Raw genomic sequence first — 24,244 nt, 5'->3', positions numbered from 1 at the left:
TAGCAAAGGCAAGAGTAAATAACGAAAATAGTGAATACTCTAATAATGTGCATATGGTAAAAAAATTTTTTTTAAAAATTAGCCACTTCTCAAAACAAATGAATACCACAGAAAGGTGTTAGCAGTAAAATTAAGATTGGGAATATTTAATTCAGACTTCACACATGCTATTTACTGGAAAATTGGGAAGAACGTTAATTTATTTTGACAAAATGTCGAGCAACTCACTATAGTACTGGAAATTTTAGCCGAGGTCAAAACTGTAAACGGAAATAACTTCTGAGAGCAATTCACTAGTATTGCTTTGCTTTAATATGTCATGAATAATATGCTTCCAAAATACACAACCTTGGATTGCTAGGCGAAATGTAGGGAAGGATGATACTGCCTACGTCATTAAGAGTTTAAGAGCTGTCCCTATGCCAAATTTCTCGCAGGAATGAATAGTGAAAACTTCAGGGCAGTTCATTTATTCTGAGAGTGTTCTGTCCTGTGAGAACTCTGGTTTGTGTTTAGACAATTTGCCAAGCTTCTCTTGGCGACCCGTCTTCTTTGCTTTGTTTTGAGTTCTTTTTCCCCTTCCCCTAAATCAACGTGGAAAAACCACAGTCAGTGCTAGTAACAGTAAAATGAAACCCCGTAATCAGAGATGTCTCTGCACTTCCGAATTGCAGCCGGAAGCGGATACGCAAGGAATTAAGTGTGAGCTACGGGGTACCCGTAGCTCAGAGTTTCACTCTAAGGCACAGGCACCGGAAGTAGCCGCCCAGCTTTGCTCCAGCGCTGTGAGTACAAACTCTCCGGCCTGGGCAACCCGCGGTCAGTAAACCACTAGGAGTCTGACCTCATGGAGGCAGGACGCCCTCTCTCGAGGCGGGGAAATTTGTGGTGGTTGGAGGTGGCATCGCGGGTGTCACCGGTGCTAAGCAGGTAGGCTGACCCGCAGACATTTCCGCCTCTTCCCCGGCTCAGGTGGTGGCACTCAAGGCATCCTCCCGCCTCTTCCCAAGTCCTCGTTCCAGATCCCTCTATAGCCGCTGCCTTTTCTCCCGGCCCCCGCACTCCTTCTTCGTCTCAGTTATTAGAGACTGCGTAGTGGCCCTTGGGCGAAATTCTTAGTACCTCGCAAGGTTCGCCTTAGGCCCAGGGAGAAGTGGGGACAAGTTGTTGGGGGGACCCCAAAGCTGAGTGAACCAGACTGTGGTGATAGTTAACCTGAGCAGACAAGAGGGTTTAAAACTGATTAAGTACTTGGTCAGAACATTCACCCTTCTTTCTTAATTAGCTGATTGAGTTCAGCTTCCAGGTAGATGCCAGAGCCTTAGTTTATCGTAAATAATTGATGAACTCATGTTGTTTCCTATACTTTGAATTTCCAAGATAGAAGAGATTTCATCTCCAGTAATGTTTTATAAAACAACCAACAAGGGAATAGATGCAGCTGGGGAATAGTTTTCTGATTATAGTGAATAATCAGACCAAATATATACATATATACATTCCAAAAAGGACTATTTTGTGGATATAAAGTAAACATAAGCAATCATTGAAGTCACAGAAGTAGTGCAGGAAATTCGAGAGTTGTTTTCACACTTTCAATCCTAGGTGTCTATTTTCCGTTTTTTCACAAAGTAAGCACCTGTTATCCAGGTACTGTACTAAGGGCTGGTTAGTCAATTATAAACAGAGCCTTGTATTTCCTTTTTAGGGATTCACAGGCTAGTGGAAGAGACATGTAAATAAATCATTTCATCAATGTGTTTGCCAGCTTAAGGATATCAGTGGAGTTGGTAGGGCCTGAATTAGGGGGGAGGTATCCTTTTGTCTCAGTGTAGAAAATAAGTAAAAGTTCACCAGGTGGACAAGAAGAACTAGATGGTTCAAAGGGAGGCGAGGATATAATCTTAGATGGAAAGCATGGCAGTACTGAGAGCAGCAAAGCTTAAAGAACATGGTGCTTGGGGAGATGATCAGACATGAAGCTGGGAAGGTTGGCAGAGACCAGAACATGAAGGGTCTTATAAGCCTTGATGAAAATGTAACAAGAACTTACGAGTAATGAGATGATTTTGAGCAGTGGCCTAATGTGATCAAATACATTTTGAAAGATCATTAGTTACAATGCACGTGGGGGAGGGGTTAAAATGAGACTGGAAGGCCAGTTGAAAGGTGATTTTAATAGTACAAAGAAGTTTGAGGGGTGTCTGGCTGGCTCATTCTGTAGAGTATGCGACTCTTGATCTCAAGGTCCTGAGGTTGAGCACCATGTTGAGTGGCAGGATTACTTTTTAAAAAAAAGGTTGAGAGCTAGATGTAGCAATGAAAAGAGAAAGTAGGTAAATAAATTGCAGAATATATACAGAAAAGAAAGATGGAGAGAGTGGTAATATTATCAAGTATTATAGAAAGTTCAAATAAGATGATATTAAAAAGAATCTGGTGGGTTTTAAGGATGTATAGGTGAATGGAAGATGCTCAGGGTTTTTGTTGTTTTTTTTTTTTAATATTTATTTTTGAGAGAGAGAGAGAGAGAGACAGAGTACAAACAGAGGAGGAGCGGAGAGAGGGGGACACACAGAATCTGAAGCGGGCTCCAAGCTCTGAGCTGTCAGCACAGAGCCTGACACGGGGCTCTAACTCACAAACCATGAGATCATAACCTGCGCTGAAGTCAGATGCTTAACCAGCTGAGCCACCCAGGCACCCCCTCAGGGTTTTTTTCTTTATTGAATATTGACATGCAATATTCTCTTACTGAGGTGTACATTGTAGTGATTGGATATTTTTATGCATTATGAAGTGATCACCTCAATAGGCATAGTTACCCTCTGTCACTATACAAAGTTATTATACTATTATTGACTATATTCCCTGTGCTGTGTATTGCATCCTTCTGACTTATTTATTTTATAACTGGAAGTTAGTTCTTCTTAATTTTTGTTTTGGCCACTCCCACCCCCTACCCCCCAACCCCTTCCCACTCTGGTAACCAGAGTTTGTTTGTTTCCTGTACCTTTGAGTCTGTTGTTTGTTTTTAGATTCCACAGATATTGAAATCATATGGTATTTGTCTTTCTCTGACTTATTTCTCTTGACATAATACCCTCTGGGTCCATTCATGTTGTCACAAATGTCAAGATTTCCTTTATCTTATGACTGAATAGTATTTCATTGAATATTTATATACATATGCCACATCTTCTTTATCCATTCGTCTGTCAGTGAACACTTAGGTTTCTCACCTACCTTGGCTATTGTAAACACTGCTGCAGTGAACATAGCAGTGCGTATATCTCTTTCAATTGGTGTTTTTGTTCTCTTTGGATAAATACCCAGAAGTGGAATTCCTGGATCATATGGTAGTTCTATTTTTAATTTTTTGAGGAAACTCCATAGTGTTTTCCATAGTGGCTACACCAGTTTATATTCCCACGATGACTGTACAGTGGTTCCCTTTTCTCCGCATCCTCACCAACACTTGTGACTTCTTATCTTTCTAATTACAGCCAATCTGACAGGTGTGAGGTGGTATCTCATTGTGGTTTTGATTTGCATTTCCCTGATGATTAGTGATGTTGAGCATGTTTTCATGTGTCGACGTGTGTTGGCCATGTGTATGTTTTTGGAAAAAATGTTCAATCTACCCATTTTTTTAATTGAGTTTTTTTTTTTTATTCAGTCGTATAAGTTCTTTAAATATATTTTGGATATTAACCCATTATTGCATGTGTGATTTGCAAATATTCTCTCCCATTCAGGTTACCTTTTCGTTTTGTTGATGGTTTCCTTCTCTCCGCAAAAGCCTTTTAGTTTTATGTCATTTCATTTTACTTTGCCTGAGGAAAATGGTTCAAAAAATATTGCTAAGACTGGTGTCAGAGAGCTTACTGCCTATGTTTTCTTCTAGGAATGTTATGGTTTCATTTCTTATATTCAAGTCTTTAATCCATTTTGAATTTATTTTTGTATATGGTGTAAGATAGTGGTCTAGTTTCATTCTTCAGCATGTAAGCTGTCCAGTTTTCCCAAGACAATTTTCCATTGTATATTCTTACCTCCTTTGTCATAGACTAGTTGGCCATCTATGTGTGGGCTTATATGTGGGCTCTCTGTTTCATTCCATTAATCTGTGTGTCCATTTTTTTATGCCAGGACCATACCGTTTTGATTACTATAGCTTGGTAGTATGGTTTGAAATCGGGGAGCATAATACCTCCCACTCTGTTCTTTCTCAAGATTGCTTTGACTATTCAGGGTCTTTTTGTGGCTTCATACAAATTTTAGGATTCTTTGTTCCAGTTCTTTGAAAAATGCTGTTGGTATTTTGGTGGGGATTGTATTGAATCTGTAGATAGCTTTGGGAAGTATGGACATGTTAACATATCAATTTTTCCAAACCATGATCATGATAGATCTTTCCATTTATGTATATCTTCTTAAGATTTTTCATCAGTGGCTTATAGTTTTCAGTGTACAGGTCTCTTTGTGTCTTTGGTTAAATTTATTCCTAGGTATTTTATTCTGTATGATGCAGTTGTAAATGGGATTGTTTTCTTAATTTCTCTTTCTGATAGCTTGTTATTAACGTATAGAAACTAGACCAATTTCTGTATGTCATTTTGTTCTCTGGAACTTACTGAATTAATTTATTCATTCTAATGGTTTTTTGGTTGAACATGCTCAGTTTTAATGGTATAGTAGTGAGAGAAATAGAAAATGGTGGAGTTGAAGTGGAGGATGATTTAAGAGAATTCTTTCAAGAAGTTTAAAGTGAAAAAGAAAAAGGTTGTAGCTGAAGGAAAATGATGGAAAAAAATGGTAAGTTAAGCCTCTAAATTCTTTCGATGCTAATACTGAAATGGTTTTGTTTTCCCAGAGTATATACTGGCATATAAGATAGTTTAAGTAAATAAGGAATACAGTTGATGGTATTTGAGCCAATATGACAAAATCAGAGTTTTCAAGCCAAAATCAGAATTTTGGAAAACTCATATTCTTCACTGTGAGCCTCATGAAACTTGAAGAATTTTCTGATGAGATTGTTGGTGATAATAATGAATGTGTTTTTTTGATAATGTAGTGATTTGAAATTTGTTAACATTTGGAAGATCTCTATAAAACTTAGTGAACCAATATTGTCCAGATGACAAATGTGATGTTACAAGATCCATTTAAAGTTCAGGATAGACCAATGGCTTTCACAAGAACAGAATATGAAAAATTCTTTGATATGGTTTCAAATTCTACATTGCAACTAATCTTTAAGAAACCACACGTGTTAGTGTAACATCAAAGAAGAATATACAGTTCTCTGAAAAGGCTGCATATCTGTGTGAGGGTGAACTGTCTTCAGATACTTCAGCCAGATTAACATATTGTAATAGTTTGAATGCAGAAGCAGTTCTAAGTCCAGACATTAAAGAAATTTTCAGGGGTGCCTGGGTGGCTCAGTCAGTTAAATGTCTGCATGATCTACAGTTCTTGAGTTTGAACTCTATGTCGGGCTCTGTGCTGACAGCTCAGAGCCTGGGGCCTGCTTCAGATTCCGTGTCTCCCTCTCTCTCTGCCCCTCCCCTGTTCATGCTCTGTCTCTCTCTTTCTCTCAAAAATAAATAAAAACATTTTTTAAAAATTAAAAAAAAATAAACTTGCAAAAATGTAAAAGTGCCATTCTTCTCAATTTGTTTTGGAAAAAAAGTATTATTTTTTATTAAAAGGATATTATATCTGTTTAACATGTATTGGATTTATTATTCTTTTAAGTGAATTAAATATTTTAATTTTTTCTTAGTTTTAATTTTAATGTGGCAAATATCACTGGGTTTAACTCACACAGACAAAAGTTCTTTGGAGTCCTCAGTCATTTTAAGAGTGTAAAGGGGTCTTGAGACTGACAGGTTGAGAACTGCTAGGGCCATGGAGTAGGTAGGTCTTCCAAGTAGTATTTAATGGACAGCTGAAGTCAAATGCCAGTCTGCAAGGTGTGGTCCTTCCACCACACACTGAATATAGGACTGGAGAAAGCAGGTAGTTCAATCTGTGATTAGGAGTTTTAGGGTAGTTAATGGTTAAAGATAAGAGAGCAAGGAAGTAAAAGTTTGGGCAAAACATGAAATGATCTACAACGGAGTCTTGGCTGCATAGGAAGAAAAGTGAACCCAAGAGGATGCTAATGGTTTTGGACAGCAGGAAAGAGTCCAAAGACTAGATCACGATAAAGTTAGCTAGTAAGTGGACAGAGAAAACTATAAGGATATGGAAATAGACAAGCTATTCTTGTCTATTCTATGTGGTTCAAGTATGCAGAAGTAAGTAGAGTTAGCCCTGATTTTCCAGGCTAGGAAACTAACATGCAGTGACTTGGCTGACTTGAATTCAAGTCTTAAAATGTGGACTTTGCCTACTTTTCACTGCATATAGTGCAATTAGCTGACCTTCTTGTTTTATGAACATGAAGTAAGTAGTGTATAAAAACAAAAATATTTTTATTAAAATTCTTAAAAGGAAATATTTTTAAAAAACATACATTTTTTTACCTTTTTGATCTAATAGGGTTTCTGAAGTATTGGAGGAGTTTGATGTTGAAGAGCCACAGAAAACCATGTTAGAAAATTGCTTTCCCAACATTAAGGTTATAGAATCCAGAATAAAGGAACTGAAGAGTAAAGAACATGTAAGAGGATTTTTTTCTTGGGATGCCTGGGTGGCTCAGTTACACGTAGGACTCTTGATTTTGTCTCAGGTCATGATCTTACGGTTCGTGGGTTTGAGCCCTGCATCTGGCTCTGTGTTGACACTATGGAGCCTGCTTGGGATTCTCTCTCCCTCTGTGCTCCTCCCACATTTGTTCTTAAATGTTAAACAAACATTTAAAAAAAAAAAAAAGGATTTTTAATGACAGTCCATTGTTCTGTCTTTTTTTAATATATTTTTTTAATGTTTTATTTATTTTTGAGAGAGAGAGAGAGACAGAGTGTGAGTGGGGGAGGGGCAGAGAGAGAGGGAGATACAGAACCCGAAGCAGGCTCCAGGCTCTACGCTGTCGGCACAAAGCCCGACACGGGTCTGGAACCCATGAACTGGGAGATCATGACCTGGGTTGAAGTCGGCCGCTCAGCCGACTGAACCACTTAGGCATCCCCCCCACCATTGTTCAATCTTGATGAGCTTTTGCCTGCTTTCTTTTGACCCCATCTGTACTCCCACCATTACTAAGGCCCCTAGTATATAAAGCTTAGTAACATTGGTTTCATTATTAGAAAAACTTATACTTTTTGAGTTTATTGGGATTATATAATTAGTTGGATTTAGCATTTTAGGTTTTACATTTCAAATTAGCATTAACATTTATATAGTGTCTACTATGTTCTAGGCACTGCAGAAGTGCTGGGATACAACAGGAACATTACAGTGAACTTGGCCTGGGAGGTCTCATTGTCATAGGGAATATAGACATGCACATGTATTAATTATATGTACATGTGAAAGCACAGTCACTGAAATATTATCAAAGCTCTGATACTAGGGATTTTGGAGGACCTCACAGAAGGAGAAAATATTTGAACTGTGTTTAAAAGGTGGGTGAATTAAGAGTTCTTAATTAAGGACATTGTAGGAAAAGGAGGTTGCTTGTTCAAAGACCCAAAGAAAAGCACGTGAAAGAGTAACGTTGTCAGAGGTACTGTCTGTGGTAGAGATAAGGAGAGAAGATTGGCAGACTAGAGCAAACAAATAGGACTGTGAAGAGCTGTCTACATCATGCCAAGAAATTTATTTTACCGTCAGTGGAGAAATAAAGAGAATTTACATGAAGGCAAGGATGGTAATATATTTTTAGGAAGATAGATGGCAATGTTGAGGATGAAGTGGGGTGGAGTGAGTGATAGTGGCCAGCAACCAAACCAGAAGGTGGTTGCAATAGTCCAAAATGATAGAAGACCTGAATGAAGACAAGGACAGTGTAGTTGGAAAGAATGGCCCAGATATGAGTGAGATTTTTACTGTAAACTCAGCAGGACTCAGTAACCCATTGGATGTGGGAATGAATAAGGCAGTTGGAAGAAAGTGTTGTCAGATGAGAAACGATATCCTCAGGTGAGCCTTAGGTAAGATGAGTACTAGAGTTTGTAGTTGTTTCTCTACAGCAACTCTAATGTGGGAGTTCTCCCGAGAAAACGGGTAGGTAACACATTTGAAACACAAATAACTTGATAGGAAAAAATAAAAAGTACTAACTTTTCAGAGAAAAACATTAAAACTCTGAATCCCAAACCAGAATAAATTTCTAATACTCATAGTGGTACATATCGCCTAGGACATCCATCCATGTCATTTAATTTGCACACTGAGGTGGGCACAAATGTATGCTGATAAATTGTGAGGCAGTTATATTAGCACCTTTGAATAAATCAGAGTGCCACCCATTACCATTTGAAGTGTCCTACATGAGATCATGTCTGTATTCTCTTATTTAAATGTCCTGAATATTCTTTAATGAATTAGAGATTTTTTATCTTCGTGTCTACTTGCAAAAATTTAACATTAGCCAATGAAAAGAATGTTTGTTTTTACAGTAGCCAAATGTAAATTATTTTTTAAATTTGGTCAGTGTCTGTAACTACTGTTGATCAGATAAATCTAACCACATTATCTGCAGGAAGACATAGAGAATTTCTATGTGCAGTATACTGTATTGAATTATTGGCCTTATGCATTTGCAATGCAGCTAAAGAGTTAAATGGATAGTGAATGGCTCAGTGGGTATTAAGTGCTGTCTTATGATTTGCCATATTTTATAACATGGCACAATGTTAACCTGTAAACCACTCCCACTCCACCAGTCTGGCATCTCTCATAGTTGTATGTGGGTGTGTGTGTGTGTATGCATGTATGCTTTTCTAAAGGCTACTACTTATATGTAGGTTTTCATTTGATATTAAGAAACAAAAACAGTGGATCTTGAATGTGTATTTTTAGCCTCAATGATATTAAAATTTAATATAAGGGTGCCTGTTAGTCAGTTAAGCATCCGACTCTTGGTTTCGGCTCAGGTTATGATCTTACAGTTCGTGGGATCGAGCCCTGCCTCGGACTCTGCACCGACAGTGTGAGCCTGTTTGGGATTCTCTCTCTGCCCTTCCCCTGCTTGCCCTCTATCCCTCTCTTTCTCAAAATAAATAAACATAAAAAATTAATATAAATAACCCTAAAACAGTATATGCTAGGATTTAAGGTTAACACACTTTTCACTTATATGAAAATATCAAGGAGCATGTTTGCTGGTAAAGTGATTGTTATTTGTACTTAAGAAGAATCTAAATACTGTTTTAGTACTTCCAATGTTTTTATACTAAGACATATTGTAACCTTTTCTACCACACTTTACTCCCCTGTACCCATGGCAGACATTAAGGTATGATATGATTAGAATTACTAGATCTTAGTAACTCCCATTGAGATCAGAAATTCTCAATAAGGCCTGCCCCAGGTATAACATCAGAATGCTCAAATTTTATTTATTTCTTTATTTTAATTTTAACATTTATTTTTGAGAGAGAGAGTGCAAGTTGGGGATGGGGGGGGGCGGGCAGAGAGGAAGGGAGACACAGAATCCTAAGCAGGCTCCAGGTGCTGAGCTGTCAGCACAGAGCCCGACACAGGGCATGAACTCAAGAATCGCAGAAATCACGACCTAAGCCAAAGTCAGCGGCTTAATCAACTGAGCCACCTGGGCGCCCCCAGAATGCTCAATTAAAAAATTTTTTTAACCTGAGGTCAACATGCCTTCCTGAATATCATGAGATTACCTAAATTTTATGCAAAATCTGGTGTGAGTGTACCTTTTTTCTCTAAGAGAGAAAGATTAGTTTTCACCAGATTCCCAAAATGGTTCACGGACCTAAAATGATGGTGACTCACTGGATTGGATAATGGGTTCTCAGGTTTACTTTGATTTTCAATTGCTATAACAAAGTATTGAGTATCACGAAAGGCAACCTTAATGTTTTTTTTTTTTTTTTTGCTTTTGTCTTAATGAATTTTTTATTTAAAATGAAATTCTACCCATGTATAAATATATTTCTCCTCTCTCCTTCATGGCTCTATGTTTTTACAGTACATTGTAACAGGAGATGGCAGTCAGTATGTGTATAAGAACTTTTTGTGCTGGAGCTAAACCAAAATTGATACACGAAGGAAATCCTTTTGTATCAGGAACCCAGGATACAGACAGTGCTCAGGTAACATTCTGAGGTTGGGTCATGGAAAAGGAACATGAATATTTCTTAGATTTTTCTATATTTGAATCAAAGTATTCCACTTAGAGTGTTAAGTTCTAAATTATAGAAGAGGTTTGTTTTATGATCCATAAACCAGAAAATAGTTACAGTGTTTTATTACTACCTATTTCAGTTTTAGTTTTGGGTGATAATTTTTGTTTTTTAGTTCATGCTCATGTTGTGTTCTTTCCATTGTGCACTATCCCAGATGTAATGACTGAGCTGAAGGTTATAACTTTCTTTATACACATATTCATTACTGTACTTTGGGAATATGTGATTTGCAACCTAAATAATGGAGTATAATATATTAATATTTTTAATTTATAAGGTAATTAGCAATTTAAATTTACTTTGTTAGAAGTTCTATGCTTAAATTTGAAGGAAAAATGTTTAGAATGCCCTATTTTGTAATTATTCCCAAAACAAGGAGATAATATTGATTGCATTACAATTGTTTTAGCAAATGTGCCTTATAGGCGTTATTTAGGTCTTTTTTTTTCTTAATCAAACTACAGTGAACGTGGGGCTCGGACTCATCTCCCCAAGATCAAGAGCCGTATGCTTTACTGACTGAGCCAGCCAGGTGCCCCTCAAGGGCTGTTGTTTTAAAGTCCTCTCTCGCCTGGGGCGCCTGGGTGGCGCAGTCGGTTAAGCGTCCGACTTCGGCCAGGTCACGATCTCGCGGTCCGTGAGTTCGAGCCCCGCGTCAGGCTCTGGGCTGATGACTCAGAGCCTGGAGCCTGTTTCCGATTCTGTGTCTCCCTCTCTCTCTGCCCCTCCCCCGTTCATGCTCTGTCTCTCTCTGTCCCAAAAATAAATAAACGTTGAAAAAAAAAAATAATAAATTAAAAAAAAAAAATAAAGTCCTCTCTCGCCTTTTTCTTTCTTTCTTCTATGCATTATCACGAAATGCTATAGATAGCTGGTGGTGATTACATTTGAGAATAAAGTTTGGTTTGTATTTTTGTTTTTAGAGGTACGGCCTACATAATTGACCAATGAAAAGATATACAGCTGCGATTTCATGGTTGGTGCTACAGAAGTTACTCCAAATATAGAACCTTTTCTCTGTGGCAACAATGTAAGGTGAAGTTTTTTTATGTCCTGCTGTGAATATTTTTAAAATACTGTATTTATAAGATTTCTAACTCCCAAGCATAAATAACTGTTCCTTGCTTTAGTGTAAAACTGTAACTTAAGGAAGGTGAAAACAATTTGGGTCATATTCGTGTTTGGATTTGCAGTTATTCCTTACTGCCTAAAGTCCTTAAGCAGCTAACATCCCAGCATAGATGTCATCGTTGATGGGACATGATGCACAGTTCATTTGTCTAAAGGTTGTTAAGAGACTGACACCTATGGATTCACAAGTGATTTCTTTTAGAGAAACTATCTTGTCTTTTTTGCCTTTTAGCATTTGAAGCTCACAAAACAGGAATATTGTAATTATGAGTGGGGTACTCACATGGTTACTAAGTGTTCTTGATGTTGAAAGTCTAAGAATTTTTGAGTTGGTCTGTCTTAGTAGCATTTTGATTCCCTGGAAATTGAGCTGAGTTATCTAAACTTGCAGCTATTTTTTACTTTCTCATTAAAGATCAGCATACCAAGGTGTATAAATGTGACTTATTCTTTTACTTTAGAATGACAAAACCATCTTTCACTTTTCTTCCCAGGTGTTCTCATAAGGAACATTGTTTAGTTTGATCTAGGCGAAGATGGTGGCCTGAAAGTGGATGATCACATGCACACGTCTCTCTCTGATATCTATGCTGCAGGTGACATCTGCACTGCGTCATGGCAGCCCAGCCCAATGTGGCAGCAGGTAAGCCAGCATCCAGGATCACATCTTCGTATCAGAGATTCCATCTGTTGGTAAAGGAGTTGCTACCAGCAAATGTAAATATCTGGTTTTCCAACTTCTTTAAGTAAGAAGCTATCATAGCGTTTTTTGTGACAAAGAATTTTTCCCTTTCGGTAAGTTATTATATAGTGATGGAACAGTAGTTTAAGAATTATGGGCTATTACTTTGCTTGTCATTTTCAGATACTTACCAGCACTGTCCAATGGAACTTTATGCGATGACAGAAATGTTCTGTACCTTTGCAGTGTCCAGTCAGGTAGTCACTAACTACGTATCTCTATTGAGCACTTGAGTTTAAATAGCTACATGTATTTAGCGTCTGCCAGACTGGACAGCACAGCTTTAGATTAATAAATAATTACTGAGGTATAAACCAAGTTGATAGATGATGATCCTATGGGACCCTGATGACCCTATTCTGTCCCTGGGGAATTAGGATTGAAAAAATTTGCTATAGTAAACAGCCTTCCTCAGCTGAACACGTCCATTCAACTGGATGTAGACTTCCTCCTGCCCTCACAGTGTTGCCGCCCTCCTAATGGTGGAGCAGAAATCCTTGAAGAGATACTCAGACTGTGGTCATAGGTGAGGTCGTCTCAGGGGGAGTAGAGACACAGATATATGAACCAGGCAACAGTTGGTAAAAGACCAGCTCCAAAGGTTGGGATATCACTCCTTCAGATCAACCATGGAGCGTGAAGTCGTGAAGAACTAGATGTATTTTAACAGGCAGCTTCATTACTTTGTGTGTTTTTACCTACAGCAGGGCTAACAATCATATAAGAGTGCTTTCAGCCTGTTTCTAAAGTGGTAGGTTGTTTTCAGTTTCCTCTGGAGTCATTCTGTGTCACTTCTATGGTATATCTGTCATCAACTCTCAATTAGGAGTTGGGGTTGTGGCATTTTTTTTAACATTTTAAACCCTCTAGAATAAATTATATCCTTAATGTGTCATATTCTGCTATAGGCAATATCCAAAAATAAACAGGTGTCTCTTGTTTTGAGTGAATCTAATAGACCTTGTCTCTTAATTTGCAGAAGCAATAAATAAGTACACTAAATAATTTGTTTTACATAGTCCAAGACACAAACTGAAGGGATTTTGAGGCTAGAATACATTTGGTAACAGTCCAGGCAGTGTTATACTGCAAGCCACTTCTATTAGCCATTTTCTAGTACTGTGCTCTGTTTACTCTGCTCCCTTACCATAGGGAGGCTATGACTTCATCACACCTACCTTGTTTACACAGGAGACTGAATTAAAAAAAAAAAAATTATCACTTCTACCAGAAATGAAAATCCTATCTGTGACTGTGGTATGATTTTTGCATATGAAAGAACATTAGTCACACACAGTTATAAAGAAACTAATTGCTTAGCTTATTTAATTCTCATTTAATAGATGGGATACATTTATGTCTTAAGTGAAGAAATCAAGTCTCAGTTAATTAAATAAAAATATAAAAATTAAATATGTAAAAAAGTTGACATTTAAATCTCTTAACTCCCAGGGTGCCTGCATGGCTTAGTCAGTTAAGCATCTGACTCTTGATCTCCGCTCAGGCCTTGATCTCAGGGTTGTGAGTTCAAGCCCCACATTTAAAAAAATTCACAAATCTGAAATTCACAGATCTGAAATCTGGTAAGATTTCCTGAGACTAGACACCAACTAGTATTATCGGTCTGCGTGACCATTGAGGTTTAACTGCATTGGAAGCCTCAATCTAAGGATTAAAAATCTAAGGATTAGGAAAAGGGACATATATTTCAGTGATACTTTGTCATTTCTTGTGTGATAAACTTACTCTGCAAGAGGAGACTGGTTATTAGCGTTATTCTTACCTAGTATAGCCTCAAATATTTTAGCTATTTTTGATAGAGAATTTATTGAAACATAGAGAGTTGGTATTATCCTTTAATTTTAGGGCAGTAATTTGGATAGAATTCTCAAATAGCCAAGTCAGTTTTGGTTAGTGTGGACTGGTGATTGCTTCCATGGCAAACATAATCTAACTAGTCATCTGGCTAGCTAGATCTAACCAATCTCAAGGACTGTCAATATTGAACCCCTTTTAAGGAATTTTTGTCAGGTTAAGGTGCTAGCATTTTTTAAATAAGGACATTGAAAATTATATCTCATAACATTTTTTATTTCAGATGAGACTGTGGACCCAGGCTAGACAGATGGGGTGGTACGCAGCCAAGTGCATGGCTGCAGCTACTTTAGGATATTCTATTGACATGGACTTCAGCTTTGAACTTTTTGCTCATGTAACATTTTTCAACTATAAGGTAAAATAGATAAGCAAATTAGTACCTTTTTCTGCTTGTGAGTCTTGTAACTACCTGATTTTCTCATTGAATAAGAATTTACATGGTTTTAATCATTTTAGAAAAATGACATGTTTTCTCAATTCTTGCAAATCAAACCTGGTATTAATGCTGGTCTAAGGGAGAAAAAAATCTCTTCTGGAGTTGTTTCCCATTAGTGCATTTCTACATTTATTTGGCATTCAGTCTCACTTTTTAAGGGTGATAGCTACTGTACTTAAGAATGAACCAGGTACTTTGCCAAACTTATTATTTACTCCTCTTTACATTATTCTGAGGTAGGGTTTTTTTTTTTGGTAATTTAATGATGAGGAATACACACAAGGTTTAAGGAGGTTAAATAATTTGCCCATGCAAGATATAACTCAGTTCCTTATTAAATATTTAAGTCATGACTCTAATATATAGTCCAGATCCTACATATTTAATTTACTACATATTTTTAATTTTCATATAGATTGTGTGGTAGTGTCATCTGAACAATAAATGTAATGTCATTCAAATGTTTTCTGTGGGACCCTCTCCAATGAATGACACTTTTAGCTATAAAATTTTGTGAATAGATTTTTGTGCTAGTCATCCTAAAATAACACAGTGTAACTGCATATTATGCTTCCTTTTTGGTACTCATTAGAATAACTTTATTATCTCTGTATATAGGTTGTACTACCAGGAAAATACCATACATGGGGCTGAGGTTCAGATCATGAATTAATGCTGAGATGTACCAAAGGACAAGAACACATCAAAGTCGTCATGCAGAATGGGAGAATGATGGGAGCTGTCTTAAATCATATGGATCTTTCATCATATGAAGAAGGTCTGCTAGATCCAAATATTGATATACATTATTTTGATTTAAAAAGGCATTTCAAGAATCACATAAAGTTCCAAGTAACACAAAGTCACAATAAGGTAAACGACCACATGGATTTAATGAAGTTAAGAATACAGAAGTCATAATGATAGTGGGAAAGTATTAAAATAGAAATAAAATGGTAAAGATCAAATAATTTACAGATTTTTTTTTTCCAACACAAATTGACCACTTATGTAAATGTAAGGATTTAAGTTAATCATTTCTGTGTAACTGCTTTGGAGCAGATTTAGCTACTTTATCTACTTAGCTGACAACTTGGTCTGGTATACCAAAGTCATTCTTTGTGAAATGTCAGAGAGGATTGTCGTTTCAAGAGGCTTACAATTTTACTTTAAGGAGGTAGCAAGATCTTACTTGCTAATATCCTTTTATGTTCTGATTGTATAGCTGTTATGAGCTGAAATCACTCTTTTCTGTAATAAGCCTACATAAATATTCCTTATGATAACATTAATATCAAAAGAATACAATTAGGTATATCAAGGGATAAAAATATTTTACATTAAAATTATTTTTCTCAAAAAATAATAAAATTACTTTTCTCATTTTATACTGTAAATTTATATAATTCATGATCTTAAATATTGAAGTCTTCAATACTTCAGGCAAGTTCCATATGTATAAAATATTAATAAAACTGTCTTAAACTTTTAACTACAAAATAATGGTGTACACATGCATAACTATTTTCTTGGAAAATTTAGAAACACTCATCTCCTGCATCATCAATTTTTCTTTTTTTAGTCCCTGTATTCTTAGATCGCTGAAGCATGTTTGCAGACTTCTGGAAGTTACCTGAATTTTTTTCTTCCCTCCTTTTATCAGCTCCTTCAGAATGACAAGTTTCAGATGATTCAGTCTGCCAACAAAAACAAAGCAAACATTCCGATCAAAACTCAGCTGTTCCATTTTTTCTTCAGATTAACAATCCCCCTGGTCCTTCTATATGCAGTAACTCTTTAGTTAAGTGTCTTTTTTTTTTTTTTACCTTTAAATATCCACTCAAATATGAGCCCTATCCTAAAGGGATATGCTGTCAGAAAAACCCTAATCCATAGACACAATGATACATGGCATGTCTTTGCAGACGAGAGTATTTCATGCATAAGAGTCATTGGTTTTCGACATCTGCTACAAACATAGACTTCTCAACCAGTGTTGATCACAACCAATATTGTGAGGGCAGGGTGCATCACAAACTAGACAACACTAAAATGGATTTTTCATGTTCTAAAAGGTTGGAAATTCTAGTCTATATTAAAAGGTAAAGTAGTTTAAATTGTTACTTAATACTTCTACAATAAAACAAAGGTAATGTTTTCTCTCTTCCATGCCTAGATTCCTGCCTGTCTCCTGTGTTCATCTGGACCCAGCACAGTACCATTTAAAGCATCCCATAAGCTTTAATGTATTTTTTCATTATATAAAGAGTCAGTTACCTTGAAACAACTCTGTGTGGGCTTCTTTACTTGCATGGTAATAACATGTGCCTCATTATTTAGAAGATGAGCTTTAGGTCCTATTTTCAAATATGAAATGGTAGCATAAGCTGTAAAACTGTAGTCTTCTCTGTGGAAGATAAAGGCCAACAATCAGAAAGCTTTTAAGAAATTACAGAAAAACTAAAATTTATAAAAACAACCATAAGTGCAATAATTTTAATATGTGGAATATGAAACTTGTGAAAAATTAAAATACTTTCTGTAAGTTGTATTTTTTTTGACATACAATGATCAGTTAAAGTTTATTAGGTAAATTTTATATGGCATTAAAGAGTTTCACATGAGACAACTGGAAAACCACTTGCTTTGTTGCAGTTATGAGAAACATAAAGACAACACCAAAGGACAAGAAATGGATCTGTATATACTTAAGATACTGCTGTAGAAGAAAGTGTGCAATAATTTTCTCCAGGTCTTCACGAGGAAGTTGGGGAGGAGCAACGCCTGCCACTCTCAATTTTGCTGCCCCCTTTCCCATCCAAGAATCCATCAGTTTCAGTGGAGTTAGCTTTTCATTCAGGTCCTCTGCCTGCTTCAAAATCTTGATTAGATCTCTGCAGTATGCTGTTACATTCTTTACTTCACACGCTATAATGAGACAGGCAAATGAGATCTAGAAATTACAGCAAGGACAAGCTAGTCTAAGTGGTTAAACTGGTTTGAAACGAGTCCTCAACATGACCCACCCTAAACACTGATGTGTTATTTTGTTCTGAACCAAAATTAGGCTATTCCTCAAGTCTACCAGTAAACTAAGTTATAGTCTCAATAAGACATTGTTGAATTTACATGCTCGCTTCGGGAGCACATGTACTAAAATTGGAATGATACAGAGAGGACTAGCATGGCCCCTGCGCAAGGATAAAAGGCATTGTTTAATTTACAGTGATGTAAAGCAGCTGGTTACCAGAAGGCCTTTGGGTATGCTCTAGGAATAAGTGTCTGCCAGACCTGAGAGATTTATAGAGAATCAGTCTATTCATCGTATTTACCTAATTTGTGCTCATTAAACAATATTCTGAAAACTATGGCTTCCTTGGTACTGATTTAGAGACAAGAACGTCCTGGTTAAATATTCCTAATTATTGATTCTAGCACCCTGATTTACGTATCAGACTCTTATTCATGTGATCAGTATAACACAGTATAATAAACTCATAAACAAGGTTATCTAGCTGCAAAGTTAAGACTAAAGTGATCTTCACCCACCAAGGCATTAGAACTCTGTGAGGGGGAACTGGTTATTCCCGCTCTTTGGACACAACACACAGGATGAGAAAAGTTAAAATACAACACCAAAACACTGGTAAATTAGTATCTTATGAGTAGTTACGCATTATCTGGATCAAAAATGATTGGACTGTAATCTCTCCTTTACAATAAATTCTCTTCCTAATTAGTGACTTAGTGACTAGCCTTTTCTTACAAATAGCAGTAGCATTTAGAAGAATTTAAGCTTTTCCCTTCATTTAAACATTTTTTTAAAAATTTTTTTTCCACGTTTTTATTTTATTTTTGGGACAGAGAGAGAGCATGAACGGGGGAGGGGCAGAGAGAGAGGGAGACACAGAATCAGAAACAGGCTCCAGGCTCTGAGCCATCAGCCCAGAGCCTGACGCGGGGCTCGAACTCCTGGACCACGAGATCGTGACCTGGCTGAAGTCGGACACTTAACCGACTGCGCCACCCAGGCGCCCCCCTTCATTTAAACATTTAACATGCCTTCAGTATAGCAACATAAAATACATTCATTCACATACCAATTTTCCTTTTGCCTTTGTTTTAAAACTTTGAGTTGTTACTTTTGAATCTAAAAAATGCTAGTCACAGCTTGCTTAATCCATTTTGGCGTCTAATAATTGCCCCCATGTAGTCCTAGCTATATACGTTAGCCTATAAAGATTTAAAAACAATGAACTAGGGAGTGTTCCAATCCAAGATGGCAACTTAGTAAGATCCTGAACTGGGTGCACCAAATCTACACCTATTTATAGGCAATTCCTCTTGAAGAACTGAGGACTGACTGAACTAAAGACCACACAGAACACCAAGAGAGACATGGTAACCAAGGGTACCCCACCCCTGATGCTGCAAACTGAAGTGAGGAGAATAGTAATGTACCAGGAGCAGATTCGTCTGCACTTAGACACAGAAAATAAAAAGCCACGGCTGAAAAGAGCAACTAGAATATAAAGGAACTAGCCGTGAACCCTGCTAAATGGGAGGGGAGCTGCTACAACTCTCTCTGGGTTGGAAGATCTAATATGTGTCACAGTTTATGCACCCTCCCACCACCTTGACAGCATAGATTGGAGCAGGGTCCAGACATCCTAACCAACCTACCACCTCAGTGAGCCCTGGGCCCCTAACCCACACCATCCCCAGCTGTCCCACCAAGACAGCCCTATGGTGGCGCACACCAGGAAGTCCTGGTCAACGCTCACTACAGCTCCACCTGTCTCACCACACTGAGGCAGGCACAAAGCTCCTTGGAACATTCTAGGCCCTCATTGCTTTGGCTTCAGGAAGCTTTCTAAGGCACCCCAGTAGATGCCCATTTTCAGCTCCACCTGCCCTGCCAGGAGACCCTGGCTTGCACCCACTTCAGCTTCTTTCCAGGGAACCATCTGTTCAGAGAGCCCTACAACTGCCACAGCCCATGCCCTTTCAACTACCAGCTGCCCTGCCAGGTTGCCCCCTGCACAAAGCACCCAGGGACCTCTCCAGCCAACAATACACCTCAGTTCCACCTGCCACAACCAGAGCACCTGCTGCACATCCCAGAACACCCCAGCTTACACCCACTTCAGTTCAGCCATCTTGCCAGGGTGCCCTCTACATGGAGAACCCCAGAACCACTCCTGACTACACCCACTTCAGCTTCAGCTGTCCTGCCAGGACAACCTGTCTCTGCAAAGAGCCTCAGGAATGCCCCAGCCCACACCCACTTAAGCTCTAGCCATCCCACCAAGGCAGCCCCACCATGGGGTGCCCTGAAACCCCCAGCCCATGCCAGCCACAGCTCCAGCCAGCCAACAAAAGTCACCAGGCATATACAGTCAACACAGAGGACCACCACACACCAAGAGCATTCCTTCAAGTTTGGGAAAAGTAGCAGTTCTGACTAATTCATAGAAACAAACACCATGTCAAGCAAGATGGGGTAACAAGGGAATACGCTCCAAATGAAAGGATAAGACAAAACCTCACAAAAACAATAAAACAGAGAAGAGCAATATGCCTAATGGAAGAGCTTAAAGTAATGATCTTAAAGATGCTCACTGGACTGAAGAATGGGAAAACTCAGCACTTCAACAAAGAACTGAAAAATATAAACAACCAGAGTTGAAGAATAACTGAAATGAAAAATTCATTAGAGGGAATCAAATAGTGATTAATGGATACAGAACAGATCAGTGATTTAGAAGACAGGGTAATGCACTCAAAGCTAAACAGCAAAAATAAAGAATTTTTTAAAATGAGGATAGAACAAGGGATCTGTTGGCCAATATCAAGTGAGTAAACTTTCATATTATATATGAATATATATGCATATATTTATGTTTATATATAAATATATATTATATATAATATTTATTCATATATAAATATATATGCATATATATTCATATATACTGCTTTATACTTAGAATGTTACATATGAACCTCATGATAACCATAAACACAAAACCTGTAATAGGTTAAAAAAAAAAAAAGGAAAAAGTACAGTATACAGAATATAGTCAATGGTACTGTAACAGTGTTGCATGGTGACACTAACTACACTTGTGATGGGCACAGCATAACTTATAGTTGTTGAATCACTATGTTGTATATCTGAAACAAATATAACATTGTGCTGACTCAAAGTAAAAAGAAATTTAAAAATTAGGGGTGCTGGGCTGGCTCAGTGGGTAGAGTGTGAGACTTTTGATCTTGGGGTTGTGAGTTCAAACCCCATGTTCGGCATAGAGATTGAAAAATATAAGACAATAAAAAGTCAAAAAGATGTGAAAAAATATTTTAAAAATTATAAAATAGAAAGCCAAATATAACACCTCAGAAAGTCATCAATCACAAACAAAGAGAGCAAGAGAAGAACAGAGAACTAAAGAAACAACCAGAAAAAGATCAACAAAATGGCAGTAAGTACCTAGCTATCAATAATTACTTTAAATGTAAATGGTCTAAATGTTTCACTCAAAAGATACAGGGTGGTGGAATGGATTTTTAAAAAACAATACCCGGGGTGCCTGGGTGGCTCAGTTGGTTGGGCGTCCGACTTCGGCTCAGGTCATGACCTCGCAGTCCGTGAGTTCGAGCCCCGCATCGGGCTCTGGGCTGACAGCTCAGAGCCTAGAGCCTGTTTCGGATTCTGTGTCTCCCTCTCTCTCTGACCCTCCCCTGCTCATGCTCTGTCTCTCTCTGTCTCAAAAATAAATAAATGTTAAAAAAAAAAAATTTAAAAAACAAGACCCATCTATATCTTGCCTATAAGACACTAACTTCAGGCCTAAAGATACATGTAGATTCAGAATGAAGAGATAGAAAAACATCATGCAAGTGGAAGCAAAAAGAAAAGCCAGAGTAACAGTACACATATCAGACAAAATATGCTTTAAAACAAAGACTGTAAAAAGAGTCAAAGACGGGTATTACATAATGATAAAGGTACCAGTCCAACAAGATATAACAAGTGTACATATCTACACACCCAACACAGGAGCATCGAAATACATAAAACACACATAACCAAAGAGAGAAACTGATAGTAATACAATAATGGTACGGAACTTTAACACACCACTTACATCAATGGATGGATCATCCAGGCAGTCAGTCAATAAGGAAACTGTCTTTGAATGACACACTGGACTGGATGGACATAACAGATATAGACAGAACATTCCATCCAAAAACAGAATACACAGTGCACATGGGACACATCTCTAGGACAGATCATATTAGAGGACAAAATAAAAATAACTCGATAAATTTAAAAGACAGAAATCATATCATGCAGCTTTTCCAACCACAAGAGCATGAAACTAGAAATCAGTCACAAGAAAAACACAAACATGTGGAGGCTAAACAACATGATACTACCCAATCAACAGGTAAGCAAAGAAAGAAGAAATTTAAAAAATACATGGAGACAATGAAAATGAAAACACAACTGCCCAAAATCTTTGGGAAACAGCAAAAGCAGTTTTAAGAGGTAAATTTATAACGACTACCTCAAAACAAGAAAAATCTCCATAAACAATCTAGCTTTATACCTAAAGGAACTAGAAAGAAAAGAACTAGAAAAAGAACAAAACCCAAGGTAAATAGAAGAAAGGAAATAATGAAGATCAAATCAGAAATAGAGTCTAAACAAAGAAAAAGATCAAGTAAGCTAAGAACTGGGTCTTTGGAAAGATAAACGAAATTGCTAAACCGTAACCCCACCACTCATCAACAAAAAACAAAAGAGGACTTCCACCCAGTGTGGAGCCTGCTTGAGATTCTCTCAAAAAAAAAAAAAAAAAAAAAAAAAAATCCAAAATGAAAGTGAAGTAACTGACACCACATACAAAGGACTGTAACAGAATATGAAAAATCATGTGCCAACAAACTGGACAACCTAGAAGAAATGGGTAAATTCCTAGAAATGTACAATTTTCCAAAAGTGAATAAGGGAAAATGGAAGTCTGAACAGACCAATTACTAGTAATAATATGGAAGTTTTTTATTACTAAAAAAAAACTACCAACAGGGGAACCTGGCTGGCTCAGGAGTCCAGCTCTTGATCTCAGACCAGGGCTTGATCTCAGGGTTGTGAGTTCAAGCCGCGTGTTAGGCTCCACACTCGGTATGGATCCTACGTAAACAAAAACAAAAACAAAAACGTTTTTAACAATCAACAAAGGTCCAAGACCAGATGGGCTCACAGGTGAAATCTACCAAACATATGAAAAGGAGTTAATACCTATTCTCAAACTATACCAAAAACTAGAAGAGGAAGGAAAGCTTCCAAATACATTCCATGAGGCCAGAATTACCCTGATGCCAAGCCAGACAAAGACAACACCTAAAAAGAAAGCTGTATACAGGCCATTATCAGCAATGCACATAGATGCAAAAATCCTCAACAAAATATCAGCAAACCACATTCAGCAATACATTAAAAGGATCATTCACCAGGATGAAGTGGAATTTATTCTGGGGATACATGGATGTCTCAATATTTGCAAATCAATCAATGTGATACTCTTTTACAATAGGTAGAGTAAAAACCATATGATGATTTCAATAGATGTGGGAAAAGCATTTGACAAAATTCAACATCTGTTCATGACAAAAACTCAACAAAGGTTTAAAGGAAACATACCTCAACATAACAAAGGCCATACATGAAGTATCTAGAGCTAAAATTACACTCAATTGTGAAAAGCTGAGAGCTTTTCCTCTAAGGTCAGGAGCAAGATAAGGATGTCCACTCTCACCACTTTCATTCAACATAATACTGGAAGCCCTAGCCACAGTATTCAGACAAGAAAAAGAAACCAATATTAGTAAGGAATAAATTAAAATGTCACTATTTGCAGGTGACATAATACTATACATAGAAAACCTTAAAAACTGCATTTACAAGCAATTAGAGTAAATGAATTCAGTAAAGTTGCAGGAAACAATACACATCAGCTACGTTTCTATATGCTAATAACGAAGTAGCAGAAAGATAAATTAAAAACACAATTCCATTTACAATTGCACTGAACATAATAAAATACCCAGGAATAAACTTAACCAAGGAGGCGAAAGACCCTGTACTCCGAAAACTACAAAACACTGATGAAAGAAATTGAAGATTACAAAAGCAAATGGAAAGATGCTCAATGCTCATGGATTGGAAGAATACTGGTAAAATACCTACTACACAAAGCAATCTACAGATTCAGTGTAATCTCTATGAAAATACCAAGAGCATTTTTCACAGAACTAGAAATAATCCTAAAATTTGTATGGGACCACGAAGACCTCAAATAGCCAGAGAAATCTTGAGAAAGAAGAATAAAGCTAGATTTCAAATCCCAGATTTCAAGATATACTACAAACCTGTAATAATCAAAATAACGTTGGGGCACCTGGGTGTCTCAGTCGGTTGAGAGTCCGACTTCGGCTCAGGTCATGATCTCGCAGTCTGTGAGTTCAGGCCCTGCGTTGGGCTCTGTGCTAACAGCTCAGAGCCTGGACCCTGCTTCAAATTCTGGGTCTCCCTCTCTCTCTGCCCCTCCCCAACTCATGCTCTGTCTCTGTCTCTGTCTCTCTCTGTCAAAAATAAATAAACATTAAGAAAAAAAATTAAAAATATAATGTACTGGCACAAAAACAGATCAATGG

The 24,244-nt window shown here is 37.4% G+C and overlaps 2 protein-coding genes and 2 non-coding genes across 13 annotated transcripts in view; 3 read left to right on the top strand and 1 right to left on the bottom strand.

The window, feature by feature from the left end:
- Positions 1–711: 711 nt before the first annotated feature.
- On the top strand, positions 712–16,805 carry LOC147579272 (tRNA ligase complex-associated NAD(P)H dehydrogenase PYROXD1-like). 8 transcript variants are annotated; one of them, XR_015253737.1, is made up of 6 exons: positions 743–930; positions 11,255–11,361; positions 11,983–12,105; positions 14,303–14,437; positions 15,137–15,296; positions 16,695–16,805. XR_015253737.1 is itself a non-coding variant. In XM_086713915.1 (5 exons), the coding sequence occupies exons 2-5, from the start codon at positions 11,305–11,307 to the stop codon at positions 15,170–15,172; spliced, it is 351 nt and encodes a 116-aa protein (XP_086570041.1). In that variant the 5' UTR covers positions 712–785; positions 11,255–11,304; the 3' UTR covers positions 15,173–16,805. The 8 variants fall into 8 exon arrangements, 4 of the variants coding, with proteins under 4 accessions (XP_086570041.1, XP_086570039.1, XP_086570040.1 ...); XR_015253736.1 differs by having other exon boundaries at positions 15,137–15,391; XR_015253738.1 differs by having other exon boundaries at positions 712–785; positions 11,957–12,105; positions 15,137–16,805.
- RECQL (RecQ like helicase) overlaps positions 15,393–24,244 on the bottom strand; it is a 58,435-nt gene continuing 49,583 nt past the window's right edge. For all 3 annotated transcript variants that reach the window (XM_086713911.1, XM_086713909.1, XM_086713910.1), the window contains 3 exons: positions 17,227–17,446; positions 16,796–16,925; positions 15,393–16,215 (listed from right to left, as the gene is read on the bottom strand). In XM_086713911.1, the coding sequence (XP_086570037.1) occupies positions 16,057–16,215; positions 16,796–16,925; positions 17,227–17,446 (509 nt within the window). In that variant the 3' untranslated portion in view covers positions 15,393–16,056. The remainder of the gene's footprint in view (positions 16,216–16,795; positions 16,926–17,226; positions 17,447–24,244) is intronic.
- LOC112868020 (U6 spliceosomal RNA) lies at positions 17,648–17,750 on the top strand. Its single transcript, XR_003224219.2, has one exon. It is a non-coding gene; the product is annotated as a U6 spliceosomal RNA (small nuclear RNA).
- On the top strand, positions 20,755–20,827 carry TRNAK-UUU (transfer RNA lysine (anticodon UUU)). Its single transcript has one exon. It is a non-coding gene; the product is annotated as a tRNA-Lys (tRNA).

This window comes from Puma concolor, chromosome B4 (genome assembly GCF_028749965.1).
Source record: "Puma concolor isolate L17-30 chromosome B4, mPumCon1.1.hap2, whole genome shotgun sequence".
In the NCBI taxonomy this organism is placed as follows: domain Eukaryota; kingdom Metazoa; phylum Chordata; class Mammalia; order Carnivora; family Felidae; genus Puma; species Puma concolor.
This window is presented reverse-complemented; position numbering and strand designations above follow the sequence as displayed.